The 26,120-nt window shown below is 42.4% G+C and overlaps 2 protein-coding genes across 4 annotated transcripts in view; one reads left to right on the top strand and one right to left on the bottom strand.

Annotated features, from left to right (window-relative positions):
• Positions 1 to 4,253: 4,253 nt before the first annotated feature.
• cth (cystathionase (cystathionine gamma-lyase)) lies at positions 4,254 to 12,303 on the bottom strand. The gene is made up of 12 exons (XM_010871421.4): positions 12,042 to 12,303; positions 10,603 to 10,684; positions 10,360 to 10,455; positions 9,855 to 9,964; positions 9,367 to 9,501; positions 9,045 to 9,102; positions 8,866 to 8,943; positions 7,762 to 7,914; positions 7,409 to 7,530; positions 7,144 to 7,196; positions 6,688 to 6,826; positions 4,254 to 5,612 (listed from the first exon to the last, which is right to left on the bottom strand). The coding sequence occupies exons 1-12, from the start codon at positions 12,216 to 12,218 to the stop codon at positions 5,595 to 5,597; spliced, it is 1,221 nt and encodes a 406-aa protein (XP_010869723.2). The 5' UTR covers positions 12,219 to 12,303; the 3' UTR covers positions 4,254 to 5,594.
• A 1,233-nt stretch (positions 12,304 to 13,536) lies between these two features.
• The window catches only part of LOC105011421 (ankyrin repeat domain-containing protein 13C), a 28,565-nt gene continuing 15,981 nt past the window's right edge, over positions 13,537 to 26,120 (top strand). For all 3 annotated transcript variants that reach the window (XR_002197090.2, XR_001198273.3, XM_010871422.4), the window contains exons 1-3: positions 13,537 to 14,213; positions 15,409 to 15,450; positions 21,203 to 21,307. Coding sequence is in view for 1 of the 3 variants with exons in the window: in XM_010871422.4 (XP_010869724.1) it covers positions 13,832 to 14,213; positions 15,409 to 15,450; positions 21,203 to 21,307 (529 nt within the window). In the remaining 2 variants the exon portion in view is untranslated. The remainder of the gene's footprint in view (positions 14,214 to 15,408; positions 15,451 to 21,202; positions 21,308 to 26,120) is intronic.

Here is a 26,120-nt window from a genome sequence, read left to right as displayed (position 1 = left end):
TAAATTCTACTTTCTGTAACGTCTCCACAGCTACATGCATACAGCTTCAGTCAACTGTGCCTGCCTCTCTCAGCCAATGCCTATAGATCACAGAGGACGTTACCTTCTTCTGTCAGATTGCTATTGGATGTCGTTTGTCTCGTTTTGTGCTGAGAAAATACCAACGGGGAATCTCTGGGATTGAATGGTGTGGTTTGAATGACGTAATGGATATTAACAGGATAATACAGTACATGATTGTATCCCCTGCCGTGGTCTTTATTCTCGTTGTCTTACTGTTGACTGACCACTAGATGGAGACAAAGGACACAAGCTCAGCGTTGACCACTCAACTAGCGAAGCGAGGCAGCTAATGATAATAAACATCCAACACAAATGACTCCTGTCTGCTGTATTATGGTCTGTTTTATAGTTGCCAGTGTAGATAAGCATGTTTTCTGCTTGTAATGTTTATGGGATCATTCTTAACTAAGGCAGACTAATGTCTGACCGTCGACATGCAGCTACAGGAGTTGAAAAACCGAAATGGAAGGTTTAGCATGAGGAACAGAAGGGTTAAAAATTAAGAGCCCACTGCAAATTGAACGCTTCGGTTCCTCACTCAAAACTTTCCTCTTCAACTTTTTTGGAAAGGAAAGAAAAAGGTGCAGTGGTCTCTATTTTTTCCGGAGCTGTATATATATTTTCTAATAAGTGTTAGTGATGTCTCTAGGCATGTTTAGACTAGTGCTTAGTGACGGCTTTAAAGGTGGACAATTGTCTAATTACTTTGAGCAGGGGTGATGAAAAAGCTCAGCCCGGTTGTCTTCTCTGCCAGTGAGGTTCTGCTGGGTCATCCAGGTCACCCCCTTCAGATCCAACCAATCAGGTCATCCCCCAGCCACTGGTTCAGCATTCCCTTGGCTCAGGATGGCATGATTCACAGAATTAGCATCTCCCGGGTCTCCTTGGTCATGTGCCTTCTAGCCATCAGACCTTTTATAGCACAGGATGTGACACTTCTTCCTGTGCTTTGTGTGCCCTGGCTGGTACTTCCTGGGAATTAAAAAAACCACCCATCTTACCTGTTTTACCAGTTGTCTCCACTCCTGCTGTTGATGTTTGGTGTATGTGCCATCTGGGCAAAAGTCTGATGGCTAGAAGGCACATGACCAAGGAGACCCGGGAGATGCTAATTCTGTCTAGTGGATGTTCCTGTTAAACTGCTGGGTGACTGTCAAATATTGCACTAGCCTCTCATTAGATGTTTTGGGAAGGGTCATGTGGCACAGATGTTTGAATAAAACATCTTAGGCATTTCTCAAGGGTAGAGCCTGTACCTGGACAGTATCTTGGCTTCCAGGTGTCTGTAACCGTCCATGCTTCCTCCTCTAGGTCAAAGTAAGCAGGGTGGGCTCCAGTCAGGCGGTTGGAGAATTGGACCAAGTAACTGGAAGGTTGTTAGATTTAATCCCTGACCGTGCAAGTTCAAACCTTACTTGAGCAGGACCTTTAAACCTAGGAGTTCAGAATGGAAGTTACATTGGTGGGATCTTTTAAGACGTGCAGCGCTGGACCTTGTTGGCAACTGACAACAAAAATAATGAATACCTTCGAGTGAGATGGATGGATGTCCCGCAAAGCCACCGAAGTCTATGGAAAAACTCCTTGTTCAATGTGTATTGGAGTGGAATGTGCATAGGATATCCATGTCTCAGCTTCCCTCACTGGGAAGCAACTAAATATATCTCACACTGGCACTGAAATGAAAAGGCCCCAGCCTCAGTATTGTCAGTGGGTTTATACACCTTCCATTGGCGGTCTGCAAGCGTTGGGCCTTTAGGCACAGCGAGAATGCCTTGTCGGTAGGGTGAATTGAACATGTTATGGACATGGACAAGTTAATGAAATTATTTTGAAGGTCTCTGGAATGGGTACTGTAGAAACATAGCAACTGCAACAATGGAGGACATGCTAGTGCAGACAATACGGAAGTTACTAAAATACTTAAATTATTAAGTTATTACCTACAGTCAGGGAATTTGAAACTTTTTATTGCCGGCAATTTTTATCAATTGTATTGCAAGTTGCAAAACATTGGTCCATTCAGTGCTGTAGTACACACACAAACCCTTGATATAATAGAATAAATATGTAAATACGAGTATAAACATTCTGTAAAAGAGTATTTAAAGAGTATAAGACCAAAAAGGAACAAACAAACATGGATTAAAGTGTGTTTTGTAATGGAACCTTGCTTTGTACATTACACGTTTAGCATGACTAAATTCCACAGATGAGAGCCACTGTAAAACCCAAGTGTAACTATAAGGATTTCTGAAAACTATTTTGATGTCACATTACATTTCACCCAATCCCCTCAAATGTATCTGGTCATCCTGATTAATAATAATTGAAAGTGGAGGCATTTTTATTCAATTATATTTGGTTGCAGATGGCTCAGGTTTCATTAGGCCCTGGGAAAGGAGAATGATCTTACCGTTTTCTTTTCTGTCACAGTATAAACATCTTAACATCCTGCAGGGTGATGCAAAACCACATGAAATCAACTTTAATTTCAAATAAATTCCATGATTTAGAACAATGATGAGACCAGACTTTTGCTGTGATTCCAGTGGTGTTATATGAACAGGACGTACAACAGCACCATGGAGGCTACATACCCTCCCGTCAATTTCATGGGCCATCGTATCGAGCAGAGTTTTTAAATTTGTCCCAGATCCACAAATATGGCTGCCACTGTAAGGAGAGAGAAACATTAACAGTTATTTTCTACTGAACATTTAGATGACTAATACAGAAAGTTATATTCTCTGCAGATTGTCAGCAAAACCAAAATACAGGATGGGCATGCTCTAGTTAGCACAGACTAATGTAACTAGTTCTCAGAGATGGTTGATCTATTAATCTATGTATATTATTTAGATATATTATTAAGAAAATATTTTGGGGCAAACTAAAGGGGTTCTACGAGAAGAAAAAGGTGAAAACTTCAGTTGTGAATCGAGTTGCTCTGAGAACCCTAACAGAGATGGACCTGAAAACACAACACCTTTGCTACACTCTCTCCTTATCTTTTCTGACAGATTCTTCTCTAGTTTTCCATTTTTCTAGTGTCCTTGTCAATACTAGTAGCATGAGGCGGTACCTACAGCCCATTCAGGTTGCACAGGTAGTCCAACTCCTCCAGGATGGCACATGGAGGAGATACCAGGAGATGGGCTACATGAGGAGAGCTGGACAGGGCGGGAACTGGGGAACACTGTCAGAGCCCAACAGAATGACCTAATGGTATGCATGTTGCGGGCTAATGGTATGCATGTTTCTGACCAAACTCAGAAATTGACTCCATGAGGGTGGCATGAGGGCCCGATGTTTTCTAGCGGGACCTGTGCTCACAGTCCAGCACCATGCAGCTAAATTGGCATTTTCCAGAGAACACCAGAATTGGCAGGTCCGCCATTGGCGCCCTGTCTTCACAGATGAGAGCAGGTTTACACTGAACATGTGACAGACATGAAAGAGTCCAGAGACGCCGTAGTGAATGTTATGCTGCCTGCAACATCAGCAGGTGGGTCAGTGATGGTCTGGGGTGGCACAGACCTCCACATGCTCGTCCATGGTACCCTGACTGCTGTTAGGTACAGGGATGAAATCCTCAGACCCATCATCAGACCTTATGCTGGTGCAGTGGGCCCTGGGTTCTTCTGGTGCAGGACAATGCCCGGCCTCATGTGGCCAGAGTGTGTAGGCAGTTCCTGGAAGACAAAGCCATTGATGCCCTTGACTGGCCCTCACTTTCCCCAGACCTGGATCCAACTGAAAACCTCTGGGATATTGTGCATCGGTGCATCCCACCACAGGCACGCATGCACGTGCATTCAGGCATGTGCACAGATAAGGATCTACCTGGGCAGAGCACATTGCACCTTTGCCATCTAGTGCTCCTTCCAGCTGACATGCCCGTCGGCCACGGTGACATGCATCAAGCATCACGCACGTCTGTGCACGGTACTGCAGGCACGTGCATTCAGGCATGTCTGTACATGGTACTGCAGGCATGTGGGGGCCACACACACTACTGAGTCTCATTGTTCCAACTTGCACAGATTTTATCACGGCAACTCAGTCTGTGATTTCCATTGGTAACGTGGATTTTCAGTGTGGGTTTGAATCCAGCCTTCCGAGGTTCAGTGATTTTGGTTTCCATTGGCTGTTGTTACGTCCTTTTTTTCTCATCGAATTACACCATGTACAATAATGATTTTGATCTTTATTATATTTTGTTCATCAAGTTTGGAGAGTTTGTCAGGAGCAAAATTAATATGAAAGGTGCAAAGCCCAGGTAAAAAGTTAGCTGAAGACCTATGTTTTCTGAAAAAGTCATCCTGGGATTTTATTATCAGCAAAACAGTTCACAATTTCATACCAAATACAGACAACAGTGGCTTTCCATGATTTGGTTTCCGATAATTTATTTGAATTTTATTTCAGTGCAGCAAAATGTAAAGACTGCACATGGGTTGTGTTTACTCACAACCCACTGTACTTGACTAGAAAGCACAGATACAAGATACGTAGGAACACATCAACTGTGTACGATTCTGTAAACATGACACAGGTTTGTTGGTTCAGTGTGTCAGAGATCAAGGCTGTACTTAATGAGATCTGTAGTTCTGAGAGTTCAGCAACACCACTGGATCCTGCAACAGCACTAATGAGTCCTTCTGTCAAAACATTTTTTAAATATTTATGATTATAATTAACTAAAATAATTCATTTGAACTGAGGTAGAATTAATCAAGGGGAAGTACACGTATTTCAACATTGACCTTATTCTCTTTTTGCTTCTACCTGATCACCAAACCGTTTAATATATTTTCTCTCATTAAACAGAAAATGGGTTCATCGGTTTTAATTAATTTAATTGCAGATTAATTATTTTATTATAGCAAAATAACTTTGATTAAAAAGATAACTGTCCTACACAAGGCAGGGAAAATATGCTCTGGCAAACTTCCTTTAAGACAAACTTTGAGGAAATCTTCCCCATCTCCCTTTACTAGGCATACATTTGATTGAGCCAGACACAAGGTTAACAATTTAATCAAAACTGCTATTCTGATGTTTCCAGTGCGAGACATTCTTCTGATGTTAAATCATGGAAACTAACAGTCTTCATGTTTTAACTAAATTAAGCTGAAGGAAACTCAGTGGAATATTGTTTTGCCTAACTCATGAAAAGTCCCAAATGCCAATTTTAATTAAATGAAAACCTATGTCATTTTGCCCAATCAATGCCCTCCAAACAGAAAATAACAACAAAAAAACAAAAGAAAAGCAGAAAATAAATTAAAAATTCAATGAAATCCTTCAGAGTCCCAAATAACATCACCATCCAAATAATTGATTAAAATGTTAATTAAAAGCATTTAAAGAGCAGGTTGATCCCTGATGAGTGCATTCATAGATATAGTTTGTGTGTAGTATTGAGGCACTCTCGCTGCTCTCTCCTTGTACAAGGCTACAAACACCAGGTTCTCCTACATCTGCCCGTTCCTGCTGAAAGAAGACCACCGCTGGTCCTGAAGACATCATTTCACTGGATCCACCTAAAACAAAAACACAGGAAATTGATCGAATCGGTCTATTTAGTCATTCACCAATTATTGCAAAAAACAAAACAGGAACATCCTACCCCTGAAGTTGTTTTAATTGCAAAAAAAATTTTTTTAGGATGAAGTTAAAATGCCCTAAATAACTGAGCCGTCTTCAGCTTAAGGTAATAGAAAGGAAATACATTGACGCTTACTGACGTTGCTGTGAACTATGGGAAGTAACTTCAATAGTACACTTCAGACCAGCCATGGTGAATGACATGTTTCAATGGTTAAGCGGTGGCCAACATTCACTCGACACAATCACTTTTGCGCGCTTCTTGACTAATGAATATGTATTCATATTGATCTTTTCTGAAGTTCTTATACGGTATTCTGAATTCACAATGTATGCCTAAAATGCTCTGAAATGTCCATTCCATGATGTCGCACTTGAAATGACAAAAATACTTATGAGATAGAGATCGATCTCGATCGATATTTAAAGATATTTTGTCAGTAATTTTTATGCTTTATTTAACAGTAAAACAGTGATGAAGGATACTTTTTTTTTTTTTGTGGGCCAGATTCAAAGCCACACTGCAACACACATGTGCCAGAGGACCAACCAAGGCTACGTCATTTGATGAGCCCACTGCAGTGTTACTCATTACTTATTTAATCCAGACAAAACAGTGTAAATAGAGGTTGCAGAAATGAAAGGAAAGTGAAAGTTATTTTACATAATTTTAGGAAATTAAACAGATTATTTTTCCCCGTGCCAATGAGACTGGTGTGAATGCTTGGGGTTGTACCGATTGCAAGGTGGGGGTTTACCACAGCTGATACGACCAGACCTTCTGTGTTGACTACCCCTAGCCTAATGGTTATGAAAACTATTTAAATCACTTGAGAGAATGTTACTGCATGTAGTTTGTACTGTAGATTATTAACAGGATCATCAGATTAAAAATGTTTAAATGTTCTTCAAACACCAGAAGTTTAATCCGTAGCTTTCACTTCCATGAGAGGTGTAAAACACTTGTCATGTTGATGCTTTGTGAGGAGGCTGAGATAATAGTGTCCTTACTGCAGCGTCCAAGGCTTGTTTTAGGTCATCGATGATGTCCTGCTCGTCCTCCAGCCCTACTGACAGACGGATCAGTGTGTCACTGATCCCCAGGACAGCCCGATCATTCTCTGGTACAGAAGCGTGGGTCATTATTGCCCTTAGAGAGGGGGGAATACAAGAGGGGGCAATTGGCAAAGGGTATCTTAAAACGGAAAATCGAAGTACTATCATGTCATTATGGGATAGATATTGTACTGTCTGATTGAATTCGTTTTCAACTTCCAAGTGCAACTAATAGTGGTTTCTTCTTGGCCACTGCTGTTGCCTTGTGGCACTGTCATAAAAAGTTCAGAAATCATAATTATTGTATTTTCTGGTTCAGCAGACAAATACTGATTAACAAATGGCCAGTTAATGGCTCTTACTGTATCGGTTTAAAGTTAAAGATTGTTGATGATTCTTCAGAATACTTACGGGTGCTCTGCCAAGCTTTCATACCCGCCCAGACTCTCAGCAAGTGCAAACAACTGACGACAAAAACAGGGCAAAAAAAAAAAATCTAACTGTTATAGTATCCATATGTAACTGAAAAACAATACTAGTGAAATACAGTGCCGCAGCGCCATTCCACAGAGCTCAACTATGCAGTTTATTTTAATCTTTTCCCTATACGTCTCCAGCGTTATGACACCAGCCCAGTACAGTTTTGTTATCGTAACGTGAATCATCCTGTAATTACCTTAAGGTTGCGGAGGAATGAGGTGGCATTGGCCAATTTTCCCTTTATGTAGAAGGTGATCATCCCCGGGCAGCCTGTACACTGTCTTTTCATCAGTTCGTACTGGGGGTGTGAGGGCAAGCCTGATCAGTGGTTGGGGAACAGGAATGAGATGGAATGTCAGTGTACCGGTTTCATCTCTAAAGCACGGGGTGCGGGTCACAAACACACAAGTGATTACACACTGGACAAGGGCTTGCACTGCTAAATGTTGGTTTTATAGGTCACCCAGTAAGCAGGTCATGTTAAAAAAAAACTTGGTTTTGTTTGATGCAACACACAGAGGTACTAGTTTGACACCCCACCCCCATCACCTGGGAAAATGACCCGGTCCACCCTGGAGTGACCCTCCAGGAACTGCGCTGCCGCCAGGGCGTTCCTGAAGTGCTGACTCATGCGCAGATGCAAAGTCTTCAGGCCGCGGTTACACAGGTAGCAGTCGAAGGGGGACGGCACGGCTCCCAGAGCTTTATGGTCAGGACACAATGTGTGAAAAAGGAAACGATCAGCCACCAACCAATCAGGGCACAACACAAAGCCTTCTTTATTTGCACTTTAGAATTGGTGGAAAGCCCTGGCATCACGAGGATGCCTGAATGTCTGATGTGCAAAAGTAGGTCATCAGTGTTAAACGACGGCTTTATGGACAGTGCTTCGGGCACGGTATTATAAATGAGTCACCAAATCTCACCAACTTGCACGTTAAAGCGTCCGTGGCAGATGGTGCACATCCAAGTGTATACAGGCTATTCAAAACCAAAACCCATGTTAAGTCAGTTATACCATTATTAGTTATATAAAATGTGTTATGTAGTTGGAAAAGAAAGATCACGTGGGACAGCATATCTCACCCAAGATCTACCAAGAGTTTCAGGTGACAGCTTTGGTGTTATGTATGTCGATTAAAATTCAAGTCATTTAGCAGACAGTCTGATACGTTGTGGCTGTGGTTTACTTATGCACAGAGTAGTAAGTGCAAACACCTTCAGGTCCATCGAGCCGGTCTGCCCTCCTGTAACCATTAGCCAGCTACTTGTGAAATATTGACATACGTCCGGTACCACTTTATCAACTAGTGTGCTGATCAATGTGCAGTATATTGGATCCAAATGGGAATATTTATTCATTATATATCAATAGACCTCATGCGTATTTATTCATTTCTGTTAATGTTCCTTTTTTGCTGTTAAAGCTGTTATCATGGTAGTGTGGGAGACATTATCAAAATTACGTTTCATACTGTGCGTTACTGCAAAGCAAAGCGGACAACTCATTGTATTAGTGTAATTCTCTTTTAATTAGTCAATTGATCCCATAAAGTAAGGGTCACTAACTGGCGATTTGGCACAAAAATAATCACGTGGCTTTTTGCCTGGCTTTTAGCCAGCGGCATTATTTGCCATTTCTTCATCGCTCACCATTCTGTAGAAATTTCAGACGTTCATACAGGTCTTCTCGGTTCACAGACACCAGGCCCATTACAACATCACTGTGACCTTAAGACGTGAAAGAAACTTAAGACGTTAACATTTATAAGTTGAACCCACAGTGGAAATCCTGTTCAATCAACAGCAATGTACCGACAGTGTGTACGTACCATTCATGTATTTAGTAGCAGAATACATGCAGATGTCCGCGCCAAGGGCCAAGGGACGCTAAAGACCCAGAGGCAAACAGAATACAGTACTTTGGTTAATCAAATGACTCATTATGAGCCGGTGTGAGGAGTGGATATTACTGGATGTGCAAAACTCAAGAGAGCTCGAAATGAGCTGGAAACCAAGTGTTTGAATTCCCGGACTAAGCTTTATTCCCCTCCGGCTGTCACTGAGCTGGCTGTGCAGAGACAACATGAAACATTGTCGATACATGACCAACAAGGCATGTAACAACACATACAAGGCAGGATAAGTCCACACCTGGAAGAAGGCTGACATGAAAGTGTTGTCCACGACCACCATAGCGTCCTTATTGTGTTGATGCACCACCTCTGAACAGGCCTGGATATCTACCACTTTCATGGTTGGGTTGGTGGGAGTCTCAATCCACACCAACTACATGAAGATGGAAAAATAAATAAGCATTTCAGAATTGAATGGGAAATATGATTTTGTAATACGTTCTTGGGGGTTTTACTTTGAGTTAACCAATCATATGAATTTCTGCTTTCAAGGCAGATCTGCCTTGACATGTATAACCTCCACATAACCAAAAAGCATAACCCCCACTCTATATTTAGCCATGTCTTATTAAAATGTCTACTGGAAATATCTAATGAAATCTAAAAAATACCATGACTCAGCGCATAGCTCAAGCTCAACATAAAGTTAAAACAGGGAAGTGAAGATTCATAACATCTGTTATTACACAACAGCCTGAAAACGGCACTTGCTATAATTTCCCTCACCTTGGTGTTTGACTTAAGAGCAGCCTGTAGCACCTCAACTTTTGTGAAATCTGCAAAGGACACATCCAATCCAACTTCTGCTGCAATTTGTCTAAAGTACCGATTGGTGCCTGTGGAGAAAGAAACCGCAACACATGACTTTGTGATTGTTGTTGCCGTATGCATCAGGGGTCTCCAACATTTTCTAGCAATTTCACCAAGTCACAAGAAAGAGTTGCACTGCATGTTTTTCGTCATTATATTTGGTCAAATGTAAGACTAGTAAACAACTATAAAATGGGCCCAATTCTCCTTATTTATTGTCATTCTTATGGGGGGGCATTTGGATATTTGGGTATTCCCCCTTCCTAGATTCCTTCCTCCACCAGGCGTAGGCCGTCCCAGAGGATAACGCGAGTGGCAGTTTGCCATCGACATGTTGGAGACCCTGGGATCTCACTGCCTGTAAATACCCATGTACTCTTTCACCCGCAATATTCTACCTTTCAGCGGTTCTCGATTTTACCTCCATATACATCATTCATGCAGACAATGCCATCGCCAGATTTCAGCAGGTGAGTGATGGTCAACGTCGCAGCCAGGCCAGAAGCAACCGCAATGCCTACAGTGCAGGAATTGTAGGCTATGGTTAACAGTTGTTTACAGAGCAGTAGTAAGGTCTATGTAGAAGTCTATTTTATAAGAAGACTATACACTGTTTAAAAAAAAATATTATTATGAATGGTGGGTGTCGGACATAAACACTTACAGTACTTTGCTCCATCTAAAGCAGCAACAGCTTTCTCCAGACAGCTTCTTGTAGGGTTTCCACTCCGACTGTACTCAAACCCCTGGTGAAGCAAAACATACCACTTCAGAGAATGCAAATTTACCACATTTTATAAGCAGAGGCTGTAAACTATTTAGCCTCGCACTTGTGCTCAAGTGCAAAGTAAGTCCAGGACAACTGGTTTTATGCAATAAAAACAACAAGTAATACACAAATCGGCATAAAATACAACATAGTCAATAGCGACTAGCTACATACTGTACAAATATATATGTATATATCGTGATTTTGCAGCAAACCCTTACTTTCCGAAATTCATTAGATTGTCATTTTTGCTGCATGCATTTTGGCCCCTACTTATTTCAGTATCTATCTCCCTAGAACTAGCTCCGGACTACTATTAGCAGATAACTACTGTATCAATATAGGTGACCATAACTGACTTTTTCGTCAAGTGAAAAGATGAGAGAATCGTGTAGCCAGCGAAGTGTTTGTCTATCCTGGACAAATCCTGAGACATAATTCGAAAATCCACCAGAAAAGTCGTAATATAATAAACGGTTTAATTTTAGGCAAGGTTTTAGCCAGCGAGGTTGTCTATTCTGAACAAATCCTATTTTGCCAACGGCCGTTTTAACAGCTAATTAGCCATTTGTGAATGGCATTGATACAGTATCTATCAATATAGGTGACGATAACTAGTGATGGCCATTCCAGGCTTCATTAGCGTTATTTTAGAAGCAGGATATTATGCTGGCAGCACTCAGATTTTTTTTATCACAATAAAAGCCATAATTGAAAGGTATAAGGCAATATAGTTAATATAGTTTGTGAAAAAGGACAGACAAGATTAACATTGGAAAGGACATTAAACATAAAACCATTACGCTATTTAACAAGGGGTTAGGGTTTTTCGCAGCCCTGAATATTCGCCGCGGCAATATTTGCAGCGCTTGGAACGTGCGCATAATGTATCGTAGTGCGCCCCCGGCATAGCATAGTATATCATATAAGGAGACAAAACGGAATTCATATATTTTCTGGGTCCATTCCGAGTCATCCCACTCAGTGCTGGGCCTAAAGAAGTGCCATATGTCACAAACTCGTTCTGGAAAGACAACCATCTACATAAATATATTTCCCTGAACGTACAAGTTCTGTAGGCCACTACCGGAAGGTACTAAACTGAAACATATCGACACATCGGCCTATTGTTTCCTGGTCTAGTCCGCTGGGTAACTGATATAACCCATTAGCCTACTACCATGCCAAAACTCAGACTGTCATTGCAGTAGTGGTTATGTACACATTGAACGCGTGTCAGAAACGCGTAGCTAAATACCTACATTATATCAGTAGCCTACCTGAACTGGAAGTCAAGGACTTACATGCCACATTTTAGAAGAATTTTAACTTACTGCATGTTCTCCAGGTCCAAACTGCTTGAACGTGGTGGACAAAGAAATAGGTGGCACCACGGCCATAGATTTCCATTGCTCTGGTTCTTGACCAACGTGGATCGCCTCTGTTGCGAAGGATTTGAACTGCTCGCGGAACCCGGCAGCCAAATCGTTCTTTTGATGCGAAGAAGCCATGTGTCAGACAAACGAGACCGTAGCCCTGAGAGCACCCTACAGGCTGTAGGTAGACCGCTAAATAAAGATAAGGGGAACTACATTGAGATTTAACAGCGTGGTGTAATCCTGGTGTAATAGGCTACCGAATTATTTTCTAACCCAATCATCGTCACTCTCCGAGGGGAGGGCGGCACCTATTGGTGTTTCGACAGGGGCGTAACCACCACGTGACCCGTGTTTTGTCCGGTGTCTTGTTCGCTAGTCAAAGCACGTTTTTTCTCTCACAAATTATAGTATGATGCAATGTTTATGCACGTTACATAGAAATCCTGTAGTTAAAAAATATATCTAATTAAAGAATTTTGGGTTAACCTAGATTGAATCGTAGGAATATCATGTATGACATAAAACATAATAAATTATTGGTACTGGATATTATTATTGGGTATTATTTTAGTTGAAAGTTAAACATTAACAATTCAACAAATGTTTTTGCTTAGTGAACTATGTAAAGTCCAACCGGTTGCAAAAACAACACTAACATTCAAATAGGAAGAATCGAGATATTGCTATAAACAAGTTAGAAAAATCGCAATCATCGTCTATCACACATCTATTTCCGATTCTGTGCCACAGGGGGAGCCGGTGTGCTGTTAATCAGTCCCTGTGTAAGCAGTTACTTTTTCTGGAATCCAAACAGCAATCAAAACACAAAATACATTGTACTATACATTGTAATAACCTACAATTTCGAACCCAATTGGCCCATATAAATACAAACAATAAAATACACAACAATAAAGTACATAATGGATATCAATGTATTTTCCCCATGGTGTATTTTCATATTTTAAAAATGTATTTCTGATTTTGTTATTTGCTTTATTTATCTAGGGCGGCAGAAGAGAGCCACTTATGTGAACTGGAGTGTACTGTACTACATGGAAAATGAGAGATAACCTATAAGAATGGGGTCCATAATCCAGTTATACATGTATCTGTCACTTAAGTTGTATATCCAATTTATAGTACTTGAGTTTAACTTCTAGTAGCCCAGTGTCCATGTCTGCTTTCCAATTGGTGTTATTTTTACAAATGAATAACTTATTGTTGAGTGAATTATATTAGACGTTGTAACACTGTAACCATTGGTTTGCCAGATAAGCTATTTTAGGTGTGAACAATAGTAAACCATTTTTTATAATGAAAATGTAGATGTTGCAGCCACAATCGGTGTAATATCCCCTGACATGAAGCAAATTAATAATACGCCGGATACTTTAACCTTTACAAACTCTCGCGATACTACCTGAGGAAAATGGCAGAAGTGTCTTCCGTACTAATCTAAACGATGCACTCTGTGCAGGAGCGGGGACGGTTTCGGTAATGAAAATAAAGGAACTGAGTTGCAGACTAGTTGCCTAGTGATTGTCGAGTGTTTGCTCGCGTTTATAATTTCAGTGTTATGTCCGTGTATTCGTGAAGGAATTCAGGGTATTCATGTTCTGTACTTTAATATTTTTTGTGTGATCTAGGCTAACAACACTGGCTTTCTTGTCAGCGAAGTACATTTATCTTCCCAGAGGGTCATCGTCAACGGCACCCTCTGGTTCTCTGTCATTGTTTAGAAAATGACAGGAGAAAAGATCCGATCCCTACGCAAGGATCATAAACCGAGTAAAGAAGAGGACTTACTGGAACCTGATGAAGAGGCTGCAACTGGGACGTTCACTTCAACCAACACTAATATTAAGAGCAAAGCAAGTAAAATATTTAGCAACCACAAGTTGGCCAAATCACCATCAACACAGCAGCAACATCCGAATCAGCAATCGCAGATAAATGCAAACACTAACACACTGTCAACGGCGGATGTTATCGATGATAACAACAAAAATCCTATTATCCGAACTGGTAAAGATTTTCCAGTCCACGAATGTGTTTTCAAAGGGGATGTCCGACGCTTGTCCTCGCTTATTCGAACTCAGAATATTGCTCAGAAAGATATCCATGGTAAGAATCACATAAATATGTCCATATATCAAGTTGTGGTTACTTGACCCTGATTCTTACGGTACCAATAATGTATATAGTGTAATACTCAGCAAAATGTATTTGTAGGCAAACTTGATTGTCTTTCCAAGCTTGGTATGCATCATTTTTTTGTTTTTGTTTTACCATTTACCAGTTTTTGTATGTTGATACCTAGCCAAGTCTGCTGCTGATGTTTTGGAACGTATCCATTTGAGCATGACAGGAACTTGATCAGTCTCCAATGATAATCCGTCTCACCTTTAAATGATTCAGACTGTCCCAGTATGCGTATACTCTTTGCCTACTTTACCGTATTGTTTTACTTTGTTCATCAAAGTTCAGTAAGTGCGTTTTTGGTTCATATCTGTCCCAACCTGAAATTATGCAGCATCTGATAATGAATGGCCTAAGAGTTGTAGCTGTCAACCTGAAGCACCCCGTACTCTGCGACAGTCTGCTGGTTCCTCCATACAGTTTGTAATAGTCGGGCCCCCTGGCATTCACGGTTAATTCAAGCCCTATGTTTTTGCCCAATTCAGAGTTTCTACAGGCAAGCTTTTATCCTCTGGATGCCAACCCAGTTGCCTCCCCATCTTCTGGAAGGAGTTAGGTGGGGCTGGGATTTTAGCTTTTACAGTAGGATTCACTTTTTGCTTAAACCGTTTTTTTCATACTATTAGGGGAAATCAGTCTTCTTTTTTGGAGTGACAATATAGTTGTTACATGGGGTGACCCTTGTTTTAAAGCTAAATCCAGAGGTGTTTGTGTCTTTACTTCTTTACTACAAAGTGGTATGTTATGCCTGACTACAGTTATGTCTTCCTTTCTGGGATGCTGGCTTAATGGAACCCATTGTACTGTATTAGTAGGCTAGCTTCTTTGTAAGCATGTGTCCACTGGGCTATCTACAAATGTTTAAACACAAACCTATCCTTCTCCCTCTATAATTTAGAGATTATGGGTTTACAAAAGGAACCGTTTTTTTCAGAATGTTCAATTCAATTACACTAGTCTGAGTATTTCATGTAATGCATATGTTGTTCAAGGTGAGCCATGTTCTTGTCAACAGTGAGGTTATGCAAATAATGGGCATGGGAAGTAATTGAGTGTTACAGGTGACTGTATGCAGGCCAGAATATTGGTGTGAACTCAACCTTATATTCTTTCCTTTCAGGAAATACACCCCTGCACCTTGCTGTCATGATGGGTCACAAAGGTGGGTAATTCACTGTTTGTTGCACTGAGTGGGTTTCTGTGTGATTGGTGTCCCCTTTGTGGAGAGATTGCAGCTCTCTTCGTAAAACCCCCAAAGGCTGGATGTACCTGATGAAAATAGGTTTGCACTTGCAGGCCATTTTATTGGGCTCACCTTCAGATTTTAACCTCTCCAGTGGACTCCATGCTTGAACATTGTCTAGGCTATTAACTATTGGAATATAAAGCTGCATAATTCTTGCTATCCATTGGTGCTGGTCATATGATTTAAGATGAATAATATGGCACAGTTGGTTCACACACCCTGAAAGACGGAACTTGGCATTGAGTCTGATTGACTGTACGCATGACTTGAGGTATTTCTGCTATTACTGCAATGAACTGCTGCTGATCTTTCATGTTTTATCTCTAGATCAAGGAAGATGCACATATGGACACTTCTTGGTTTAATTTTAGACTCCTCAAAGCTAGCTAGTCTTCTCTATCTACGCTGTCTCAACAGTTGTGGCTTTTGGCATTTTATTGAAGCTATATAATGAAAAAATTTTTTTATTTATACACTGGGATAAAGCTGTGTAGGTAGTTTGAGTGCAAATTAGTATTATATTATATGCCACTGAAAGATTAATGTTTTTTTTCCCAGGGAGCTTACAGTGAATGATCCAGATGTATGTTCCTCGTGCTCTGAATTCGATAAGAAAGTACATTGAAATCTTGGTACCACTTATCAGTGTAGTGGTTGAATTGAATTTAGTAATATGTTAGAATAGCCCCAGCTGATGGCACTGCCCTATTCTCCAGATATGTATGTTCTGGCTAGCCAGGCGCTAGCAAAAACATGAACTCATATTGTGGGTGTGGTCATGGATTTACTGTTAGGTAACTCAGCACTCCTTTCTGTGTGTGTTAGCATCTGTAGCATACAGTGAATTATAGCCTGTGTGTGATGAGGAGCATGTTGCTGACACTAGTACATGGAAAGTGTGACCTCTTTCCCAATAGAATCAAGATGTACACTAAAGAAAGTCATTATGATGAAGGATTTTAGCAAACATTTTTGATACTGCGCTTTGTATGTTTGGAGAGTCGGACTCATCATAAAACCCCAAATTTGTACAGCTGATCTGTAGCAGACGATTCTTTAGATATCAGTATCTACAGTTCCTTTGTCTCCCTTCTATATAATTCCCTATGAAGCTATGGTCTTAATCCTTAGTTGCAGAAAGAATGCCGGATGTGTTGGATCATTTCCCTATTTGGCATCCAAACGGAACAACAAACTGCCTTCATATTTGTCCCTGCTCTTGGGACGATGTTTTTTTTTTTTATCCTTCCCTGTTTTGCCTCCGGTCCAGTAGTGCTTTGCTGGCCCAGAGAGACAAAATGACTGTCCCCCTTAAATGGATTTTTGAGGTTCAGGATAACATGTTGCATTACCATGTTGTGTATAGTGTACTGAGGTGGCAGGTAGAGCTTTCCCACAGCCAATGAAATGTACCACTCCGGTGCGTCATATCAGATGCACACTAACAAGGAATGTTTTCGCCGGACAGAGAAATGTTTCTCAATCCACCCCTCTACCCCCACCCCGCCCCAGTACCGGAAAGCGCAGATGTACAAGAAGATACGTTAATTATCTAGAAGTGCCCGGTGAGATATTAATATCCCTCACCAGTGAATGTTACGGTGTTTCTCTCGTGTGAGAAACGATTGAGGGGAAGCGTGACAGACAGGAGTGAGGGAGAGTAAGCCATTTGGGCATTTGCCTGTCTGTAGTCTGGAAGAGCCTGAACTGAGTCCTGGGTTTTTCTGACAAGTGCCATCCAATTAAGTACGTCTCTTCCAGCCCCGTCCTGTCCCTGCTCCTGTCACTAGTGTGTTGTGGGCAGAGCCCCGCTGTCTCTGTGCGCACTGAGCTGAGATGACCATCCGTGGGGACTTTCTTTCATCAATGCATCCACAGCTGCTGTCTGTATATCTAATGGGCTGAACTGTAGAGGGAGACTCTGGCAAATTACCTATCAATTATGATTTGAGGCAGTAAATACGGCTCCGGGAAAAATTAAGAGGCCGCTGCCTTTTTCTTTCCTTTACAAAAAAGTTGAAAAGAACGTTTTGAGTGAGTGAACAGAAGTGTTCAATTTTCAGTGGTCTCTTAATTTTAACCCTGCTGTTCCTCACTAAAAACCTTCCTTTTCTGACTTTTTTGTAAAGGAAACAAAAAGTTGCAGTGGTCTCTTTTTCCGGAGCTGTGTATATTTTTGCATTAGAAAAAATAATTAAAACTATGGGCCCTGTATCTAAAGACTGATTCGCAGGTGTGTTAGAGAAGTTAAATGAATCATGAATGCAGTAGGGGTTGCGATAAGGAGATTCTATCTACGGGTACCATCTGGTTTCAGCGATTGGAGTTTTACTGCACTGGTTCCATCAGTAGGACTCGCTCACCTTAACAAAGCTAAGGATGGACAAAGGCAGATAGCCCACAGGGTGTATAAATCCGAAGCACCTGGTTTATGTTTTCCACCCTCCATGGTGAGATCAAGCCCAGTGGAAGGTTATATACAAGTTTAAAGGGACATTCTCACAATTGTGAAATTTTCGATGAAACACTGGAACTTTTCTGTTGCAAAAGGTATAAAATTTTTCAAACAGAGGGAACTGTGTTTTCTTTCAGACTTCACCTCTTGTCAACATTTCTAAATATTAGGAGTGCATGGTACATTTTCCTATTACACACACTTCAGAGTATTTGTTTCCTAACAGAAACATGATAGAATGTGCCGATATTCTCTTAACTGGATCTTATGCGTGGCTCAGCACACCTTCTTTTTCTAAGACCTGCCCACTTTTCCTCACTAGCCCCCTGTACTTAACACGACAGCTTGTGGGCTATCTTAGTTTAGTTAGAAATTCTCTGAAATGCCAAGCCCTGATCCTGGGGTTTTGCCAAAGAGACATGCCCTGCCTTGCCCTGCCTAGCCTGTCTTCTTGCTTGCTCAGGCTTACATAAAGTGTTTCTGCTAAATGATTTGCTTATTACACAATCGGGGAATATGCACGGAAATATAGGCCAGAGGGGTGAGTGCTGGCTGGCTTAGGTCCCACGGTAGTGTGCTGGTCGTACACTTAGCAGCTTGCACCACGGCGACCTGGCAGGCGAACTCTGTTTTTAACTACATTACCCTTTCTGATCAGCTGACCTGGACATGGGCGAAGAGGCACGGATTACCCTTACCAGTGGCCATTATGCTTTTCAGTTTGGCTATGAATACATGGTCTTTTTTTGACAAACATTACACAATTCACTTTTTTTTTTATACTTGCTTTCATATAATCGTACGTTAGGCTGTATTGACCACCCCAATAAGTTTATAATCTCTTATTGCATGTTCCCCTTTTTTGGCTTGTTCACATTTTCTTCCTCACACTTTTACATCCTTGAAGCTTCAGTAGGATATGCCTGGATGTTTTCTGTAGGTTAATAGAAGATGTGCCCCAGTAGAGTTTGTGACTGACTTCATAGTCTCCTAAACTATTGGCACCCTTCATAAAATGAGCACAAAATGCTGTATTAAATAAACAACACATGTTATTAGCTATATTTTATGCAGAATATATAGTAAATTGTGTTACTTTATGGAAGCTTTGTCTTAAAGATAAAATGTGTTCCATTGTTTTCCATCAATTTTGTTTTAGGGTAGATGATTCTGGGGATTCTTTGGGAAACTGCAGATTTTTATAGAAAGTTCAGAAATGTGATAACCCTTAGGCAGGTACATCATGTATTGTGCATTCTCAGAGTTCAGACTTAAATGAGACAGGATACTTCTTAGCCACAGTAGAGCAGTCGTGGCTTTTGTTGAATGATTTTTCCGAACAAGGAAGTGATTGAAGTTGCAGTTTTGGCCCATGAAATGGGTAGCCTATATACAGTATTTTCCATTCAGGATATTGTTAATGTTTTCTAAATAGCATTAGCTTATAACAAATTGAAACAGACTTGCATGGATACCAGTTGTCGCTGTTTTATGACCGAAACAAGCGTTTCCATTTTGGATTTTTGTTTTTGTTGTTGACAAGCTTCCCAGTCTAGGAAGCAGAAGAGCTCTGTGTTTTCCTTTCCTGCTGTAAAGCTTGCTGTTTACTTCCTGGACTTGGACATGGTGCCAAGCCACATGTTTGGTGTGAATGGCTCATCGTAAAGCTATTGGCTTTTAAAGTCATAAGCCTGTTGGAATGAATGAGGTTAAATAGCTACATTTGAATTGAGTTATATTTGAAGTGGCTTAGAGGATTTAATAATGTAGGACCAATGTGTTTTCATCAGGAAAATGAACTGTTAAAATTGAACCCAGCTCATTCTCGTCATTAATCTTGATGTGGTCTTTTTCTGATCATGAAGGGAGGTAGTAAGCACACCAGTGTCCCCAAGTGCTTGTCCCACCCCCGGCCAAAAAAAGGTACCTGTTATAAGTTTGCTCTGAGGCACCTTATCCACTGTGCGTGGGCAATAAGAAGCGAGAGAGGCCCCAACAGGGATACACTTTTTTTTGAGGTGGTCTTAGAGTTGGTGATTTCAGTCCCTCTACTGTCTTTGAAACTACCTTCGACTTGGGTGGAGTTACAACCTGCAACGCCGTCCGCTGTCCAGTCCAGGCAGCCGTGACCATTGTGTGGCCTTTGACCTTTTTAGTGACATTACCTCACATGATTCAATGTTATAATTAGCAGTCTGCTTCATTTAGAGTAGAAGTAAAAAATATAACGTATGTCAATAAAAAAAAAACATCATTTGGGATGTTATACAACTGCAGACTTGGTTCCCAAACAAAAAAGACACTTTTCTGAAATAACTGCCTCTCAAATTACAGTTACAGTACAATGATGGCAGTTTCCACTTGGCATTACCTTGTTTGTAAGGGTTGCTTTAATCTTCATCAGCCTTTTAGTCTTTAGACAGTAAACAAACCGGGATCTCTAATGCTGTCCCAGGTGATGCAGGCAGGTGAGGGAAGGGCATCTGTGCTCTAGGTTTAACTTATGTGATCTGGCAGGCGTTGAGTTTGGATCAAACCTTAGTAAACAAGCACCGTTTGCCAGAACAGTAAGGCAAATGTGCATAGACAATGAACACATGCAGGAGCTTGAGGAAACTCTTGAAGCCTTGGTCCCAAACACTTAAGATTCCCAAAGAGTTGGATGTGCAGTATGCAAGTGAAACCAGACCATTGTGAAGAAGTACTTTTGTGTCACTTCAGCTTTTGAAGAGTTCCATTTTTGGAAGCTTTCCCTGGAGAATGGTAGTTAAAAGTCCAAATTAGTGCTCGTTCCAGCACGTACATGGTGTCAAGTTGGAGTTAAAATTAGTTTCTGATGCCTCGTTTGTCTGTTTAAGGGGGAAGCTCACTGGCTTTTGAACAAAATACCTTTGTGTCATTACAACCAGGAGCTGATGGGAAGTGTTTTTTGGTGGGAAACCGACTACTGTTAACGTCTAGTAATTCCTGGCTTTAGGCATTGAAGAAAACGTTACACAAAACCTGCTTGTTAAAGATTTTTATCAGTAATTTAGTGTCTTCACCATGCTTGAACCATGTCCCTGTAATCAGCACAGACTGAGCTAAATCAGAGCACATCAGACTAACCACTGTCAGGTTGTCAGTTAAAGCAGAAGGCCGTGCTCTCCCACTGGCTTTGTCTCACTGTAATGACGTGTAAGTCAATTTTCTTTTTCTTTCTTTGTGCCACAGAGTGTGCCCATCTGCTGCTGGCCCACAATGCACCAGTGAAGGTCAAGAACGCTCAGGGGTGGAGTCCCCTCGCCGAAGCCATCAGCTATGGAGACCGGCAAATGAGTAAGGAACTATTCTTTTCCACGAAGGATTTTGGTATCAGACATTGTACATGTATTTCTGTGTGGGAGAGGAAACAAAGCTGTGTTTGCCCACTCCTAGTTTATGAATCAAACTACACAGTATTGCTACTTAACTGGAGTTGAAGGGGAAGCTTGTTCAGCTGTTGGGGTGCCTGGATGAAAATGGGCTTTGACTGGGTCGAGCGGGAGCTGACCTCCAGCAGGAGTGGGGCAGCCGAGAAAACCAGAGGTGTCAGAACCAATAGCTTGGGTAGGGATGTAGGGTTAAAGCATTGCCTGCTGTGCCATAGACAAGCACCATGGTTTTTCAGTGGATGTGAGCCTCAGCTGGAGTCAGCAGAGGAGCAGTGTGGCATGGTAGAATCTGGGATGTTCAAGCACCAGGCAGGCTACGGCATTCTGGTCAGCTTGCAGCTTGCAACGGCCTGGATCGGTACCTGCGCTGCCCTCCCGTGTGAGGTAAGGTTGTGGTCCCGCAGGAGTGATTCACCGCAGTGATGTTTTATGGAGAAAGACAGGGTTTTGTCTGGGTCACTCCTAGGTTCTTTGCGGACTGGGTGGCGGGACAGTTGCCAACTCTGCTGGAGAGGTCTCGGAGTGGACAGGCCTTCCCCACGAGGAAGTGCATCTCCGTCTTTTCAGGATTGAGTGTGAGATGGTGGGCTAACATCCAAACACGGATGTCAGCAAGTCACAGAGAAATAATATAGGGAATGTGGGGGATTTGACAGAGCCAAGTGAATGTATGCATAAGGTGAAGAGGGTCTAGAACTGAGCCTTGGAGTGTATTGTCCGCTAGGGTCGAGGAGGGTCCAACAGAGAGAGAAAAGAACCGGTCCGGTCCGAGACGGCAAGTTTAAGTGCTTTGGGAAGGAAAGACGGAAGTGATATCGACCTGTAGTTTTTCCCATCAAAGAAGGCCTTCAGAGATTATTTGAGGAATGGAAGAGGGGATGGGGTCAAGGGGGCAGGTTGTCAGTTGCCCAGACATCACTAGTTGACAGATTTAAAATTGAGCGAGCGGGTTGAAAAGCGGTTAACGACTAGCGTGAGGAAACCGCGGACATACCTGTGTAGCTATGGATGAGGGAATATGCTCTCATGGGTTTCCTGCTCTTGTGGTTGAGCTGCATAGGGTTACCAGAAAGGCAACCTGTGGTATGTAGATGAGACATAACCTACAGCAACCTGGAGAGCAGGGCACACCATGACTGACCTCTGTAGACTGGACCATGACTGACCTCTGTAGACTGGACCATGACTGACCTCTGTAGACCGGACCATGACTGACCTCTGTAGACTGGACCATCACTGACCTCTGTAGACTGGACCATCACTGACCTCTGTAGACTGGACCATGACTGACCTCTGTAGACTGGACCATGACTGACCTCTGTAGACTGGACCATGACTGACCTCTGTAGACTGGACCATCCGCAGTCCATGACAACCCAACATCCGTCTGGTCCGAGTGACTTTTAAAAACAGATGAGCTACTTCTAGAGTGCAAACAACCAGGCCTAACAATTTACGTGAAGGAGCAGAATTCTATCAATTGACTATGAAATCCGTCTCTCTTTCGACCCCTCGGTTGTTTCACACTCCTTCCTTTTGATGCCATAACTGTGTCTTGTGGAGCTCATGTGATCACTTTGCCACCTGCACGTAAATGAATCACTTTTATTTCGGGAAGTTGACTCACTTCTTGCTGTTTGTAAACGGTGACTGTAGGCGTGTAGGTCTGGCCCTGTAACATGGTTTGGCTGTCCATAAGGAGGGAGAAGGTGTCTGTTTTCCTGTTCATGGTCAATAATGGATAAGCTAGATAACAAAGTTGGTCTAACAAAGCACTGGCCTGTGTTTCTAAAGCATTTGTACGTTCAGCACTTCTCTGGTTCCGTTAGGGAAGTGGGAGCTGTCTGTTACTCTGAAAACATCTCAGTCAGGCTGAACCCTCTAAGTGAATGAAACCTGTTTTTAAAGCTGCTGACATCTCACTTTTTTTTTTAGAAAGGTTTTGGTCTGGTCTTATTTTATGATTCTATTAAGACAAGACTGGTGCTGATTTGATGTATTAATGTATTGCTGAAATGTTAAATAGAAGAGAGCAAATATTGTTATGCCAGGAAAGGGACTGGGTCATATGTTTTTATTCTGTTTATATCTGGCCACATGCTTTTCTCCACAAATGGGTGTGAACTTCGCGTTCACTGTTTCCTCTGCTGTTTATTAAACCGGCTGAGAAAACATTCCAGATGGATGTCTGTGGAGCCGTCCTCAACAACCTGGAGCTACCATGCCGCCAGGCACCTCCTCCCTGTACGGTGACTCGACATTGTCACTGATCAGGCCTTCCACCGTGGTGTCGTCTGCGAACATGATGGTGTTGGAACTGTGTACAGGAACACAGTCGTGGGTGAAGAGGGAGTACCGGAGGGGGCGCAGCACACAGCCTTGTGGAAAACCAGTGTTCAGGATCAGGGTGGAGGATAAACATTTGACCACGTGAGGCGTCTGTTTCTCAAACTAGACACCATAATGTATTTGTCCTCTTGCTTAGTTGTTATTGGGACAGAATACACACATTCTACAAAGTTGATATGCAATTATATACAGTGGGTAGTGAGCATGAAGGATAATGGGACATGAGTAATGAGTATATGAAATAGGTTAACGGTCAGTTCCAGTATCTATGGGTTTGAGTTTCTGGTGCCGTATAGGTCATCGATTTAGTTGTCTTGATGTGGTGACCATGGTCTTGTTAGTCCCAGTTGGAAAGGTGTCTGCTTGCTGAGGGTCACAGCTCAGGAGAAGAAACCACTTTGTTGTTCGGCACTTTGCCTGCTTGAGGATCGTCCCTGGAACTGGCTGGAGTGGGAGGACGATGATCGGCCTGCTTACTTCCTGGCCCTGGGGTCATGCAGGACGTCCATGGAGGGCAGGTGTCACACCGTTCCACGTTCTGTGAGCTGATCAGTGTCTTGCAGTTCACCCCTCCTGCTGGCAGACACAGACTTGAATTAGACAGTGGATGGAGGACATCAGGATTGCCGTGTAGAGCTAGATCAGTATCATGTCGAATTAACATAATGACTATAATCATATTAAAGATCTTTCGTCTCCTATGATAATCGCATGAAAGCTGTTAGATTACAAATTTAAATGGCTGACGTGGAGCCCTAAGTGCTCCCATCAATCCCCTAGATGCTTATGAAACACTTCAAAAGCTGGCCCTGGTTCTGTGTGGGCTGACTGTCTATGAGGCTTTTTACCATCCCGCGTCCTGCTGGGTACTTATGATGACATTTGCTGGAGATATTTTTTCCCATCTGAACCCAGTGGAAATAGAAGTGATTTGTCCCGCAGCCAATGACGTGGTAGCTGGACTGGAAAACTAGGGCGCCCGCCCATTCCTTGTTCTGTCTGGGGCTGACTGTTAGCTTAGCCTAGTCTGGGAGTTAGCCTTGCAGAACTAGCCACCGCTTTGTGTTTAGCCAGTAACGAGTCGATGCTTAGTCTGCGGTCATGCCTGGGGCTGCTGTGCTTCCACAGCCTTCATCTTTAGTGTCATGTCATCTCCCCACAACTCGGGAAGCTCGCCGACAGACTTTATGGCATTTCCGTGCTGTATTTGACAGGAAAGTGTGGCGGGAAAGTGTGCTCTTTCAAGTTTCAGTTGAAAGAGCAGCTGGATGGATTTGAACCTGCCGTGCAGAGCGTTCGTCTTTTGCCGAGAACACGTGGTTAATCGTGCAGCATTAATAATACATGATTTATCATCAACACAACCCTTTTAAACATGTAATTGGGCCGTTATATTGCTTTTATGCAATTAGGTCTATATCCCTCCTCAGACCACTTTCAGAAAAGGTTTGCAGCTAAATAGCCCTGCCGCGGTCTGAGTGAATGAGGTTGGAGAGGCCTACAGAGGAAGTCCGCCTTTGAGCCCCTCTCTGCCTGCTTAGTGTGGGCTGGGTGGTCTGAGGGCAGATGGTGTGTTGGCCTCCCCTTCTGGGGGCCGATAAGGATCAGCAGGCGTCCACATCCGGAACCTGTCGCCCCTCATTAGACAGTCAGGCCTTTAGAGGGCCAGAGACATGCCTCGCCCCCAAAAGACAGGCCAACGCACAGCAGGAGATGAGCCCGGCCGTGCGTGCGCGCGTGCGTGCGCGCGCGTGTGTGTGTTTTGAAACTGAACTGGGCCCCTGGAGCCTAGTTTCATTAGCAGCAGCACAGCCTATACTACCTTTTGTTTTGCTCCTAGAGTTTGTGGGATACAGGATACAGTATACCTGTGTTGTCCTTAGAAATGCCAGCAGTGTGATTTAGGGGAGATATTTAGCCTCTGCTAGATATTTAACCTCTGCCTCTGTGTTTGAAGCAGCCAAAGGAAACATTGATTTGTCTGTGATATTCATGATTCCCTTCATTGGGAATGGTGGATCTCTTCCAAAGGCATTTTCTAGGATTGCACACAGTGTCCAGGTGTCTCCCATAGCTGCCATTAGCTGTTGTTGACCACCTCTTTAATATCATGGACCAATGTTTGTCAAGGCTTGGCTGTTTCAGCTTAGTCTTATTTGTTTGAAAACAAACAAGCTCATATATGCCAGTCAGGTTTTAGACTTATGGTTTGTTAAGCGGAACCGTCATCTTGGTTTAAAGTCACAGCTCTGTTCGTCCTCCCTTGGTTCATTAAAGAGCTTATAGACAATCTCATTAACTGTCACAATATGTCCTTCATCTCCAGGACTCTTCTCTTTGAACTTCCTGGAATGTATGTGGTCCCTTCT

The sequence above is a fragment of the Esox lucius genome, chromosome 8 (genome assembly GCF_011004845.1).
Source record: "Esox lucius isolate fEsoLuc1 chromosome 8, fEsoLuc1.pri, whole genome shotgun sequence".
Lineage (NCBI taxonomy): Eukaryota > Metazoa > Chordata > Actinopteri > Esociformes > Esocidae > Esox > Esox lucius.
Note: the sequence above shows the minus strand (reverse complement) of the source record. Positions and strands in the feature narration are given on the sequence as shown.

Coding starts and splice junctions, on each gene's coding strand:
- cth (XM_010871421.4), bottom strand. CDS start 12,218: ATGGCTTCTTCGCATCAAAAGAACGATTTGGCTGCCGGGTTCCGCGAG. Junction 7,531..7,761: donor GGACCGGGTCATTTTCCCAG/GTGATGGGGGTG, acceptor ACCACTGATCAG/GCTTGCCCTCACACCCCCAG. Junction 7,197..7,408: donor CATTCCTCCGCAACCTTAAG/GTAATTACAGGA, acceptor TTTTGTCGTCAG/TTGTTTGCACTTGCTGAGAG.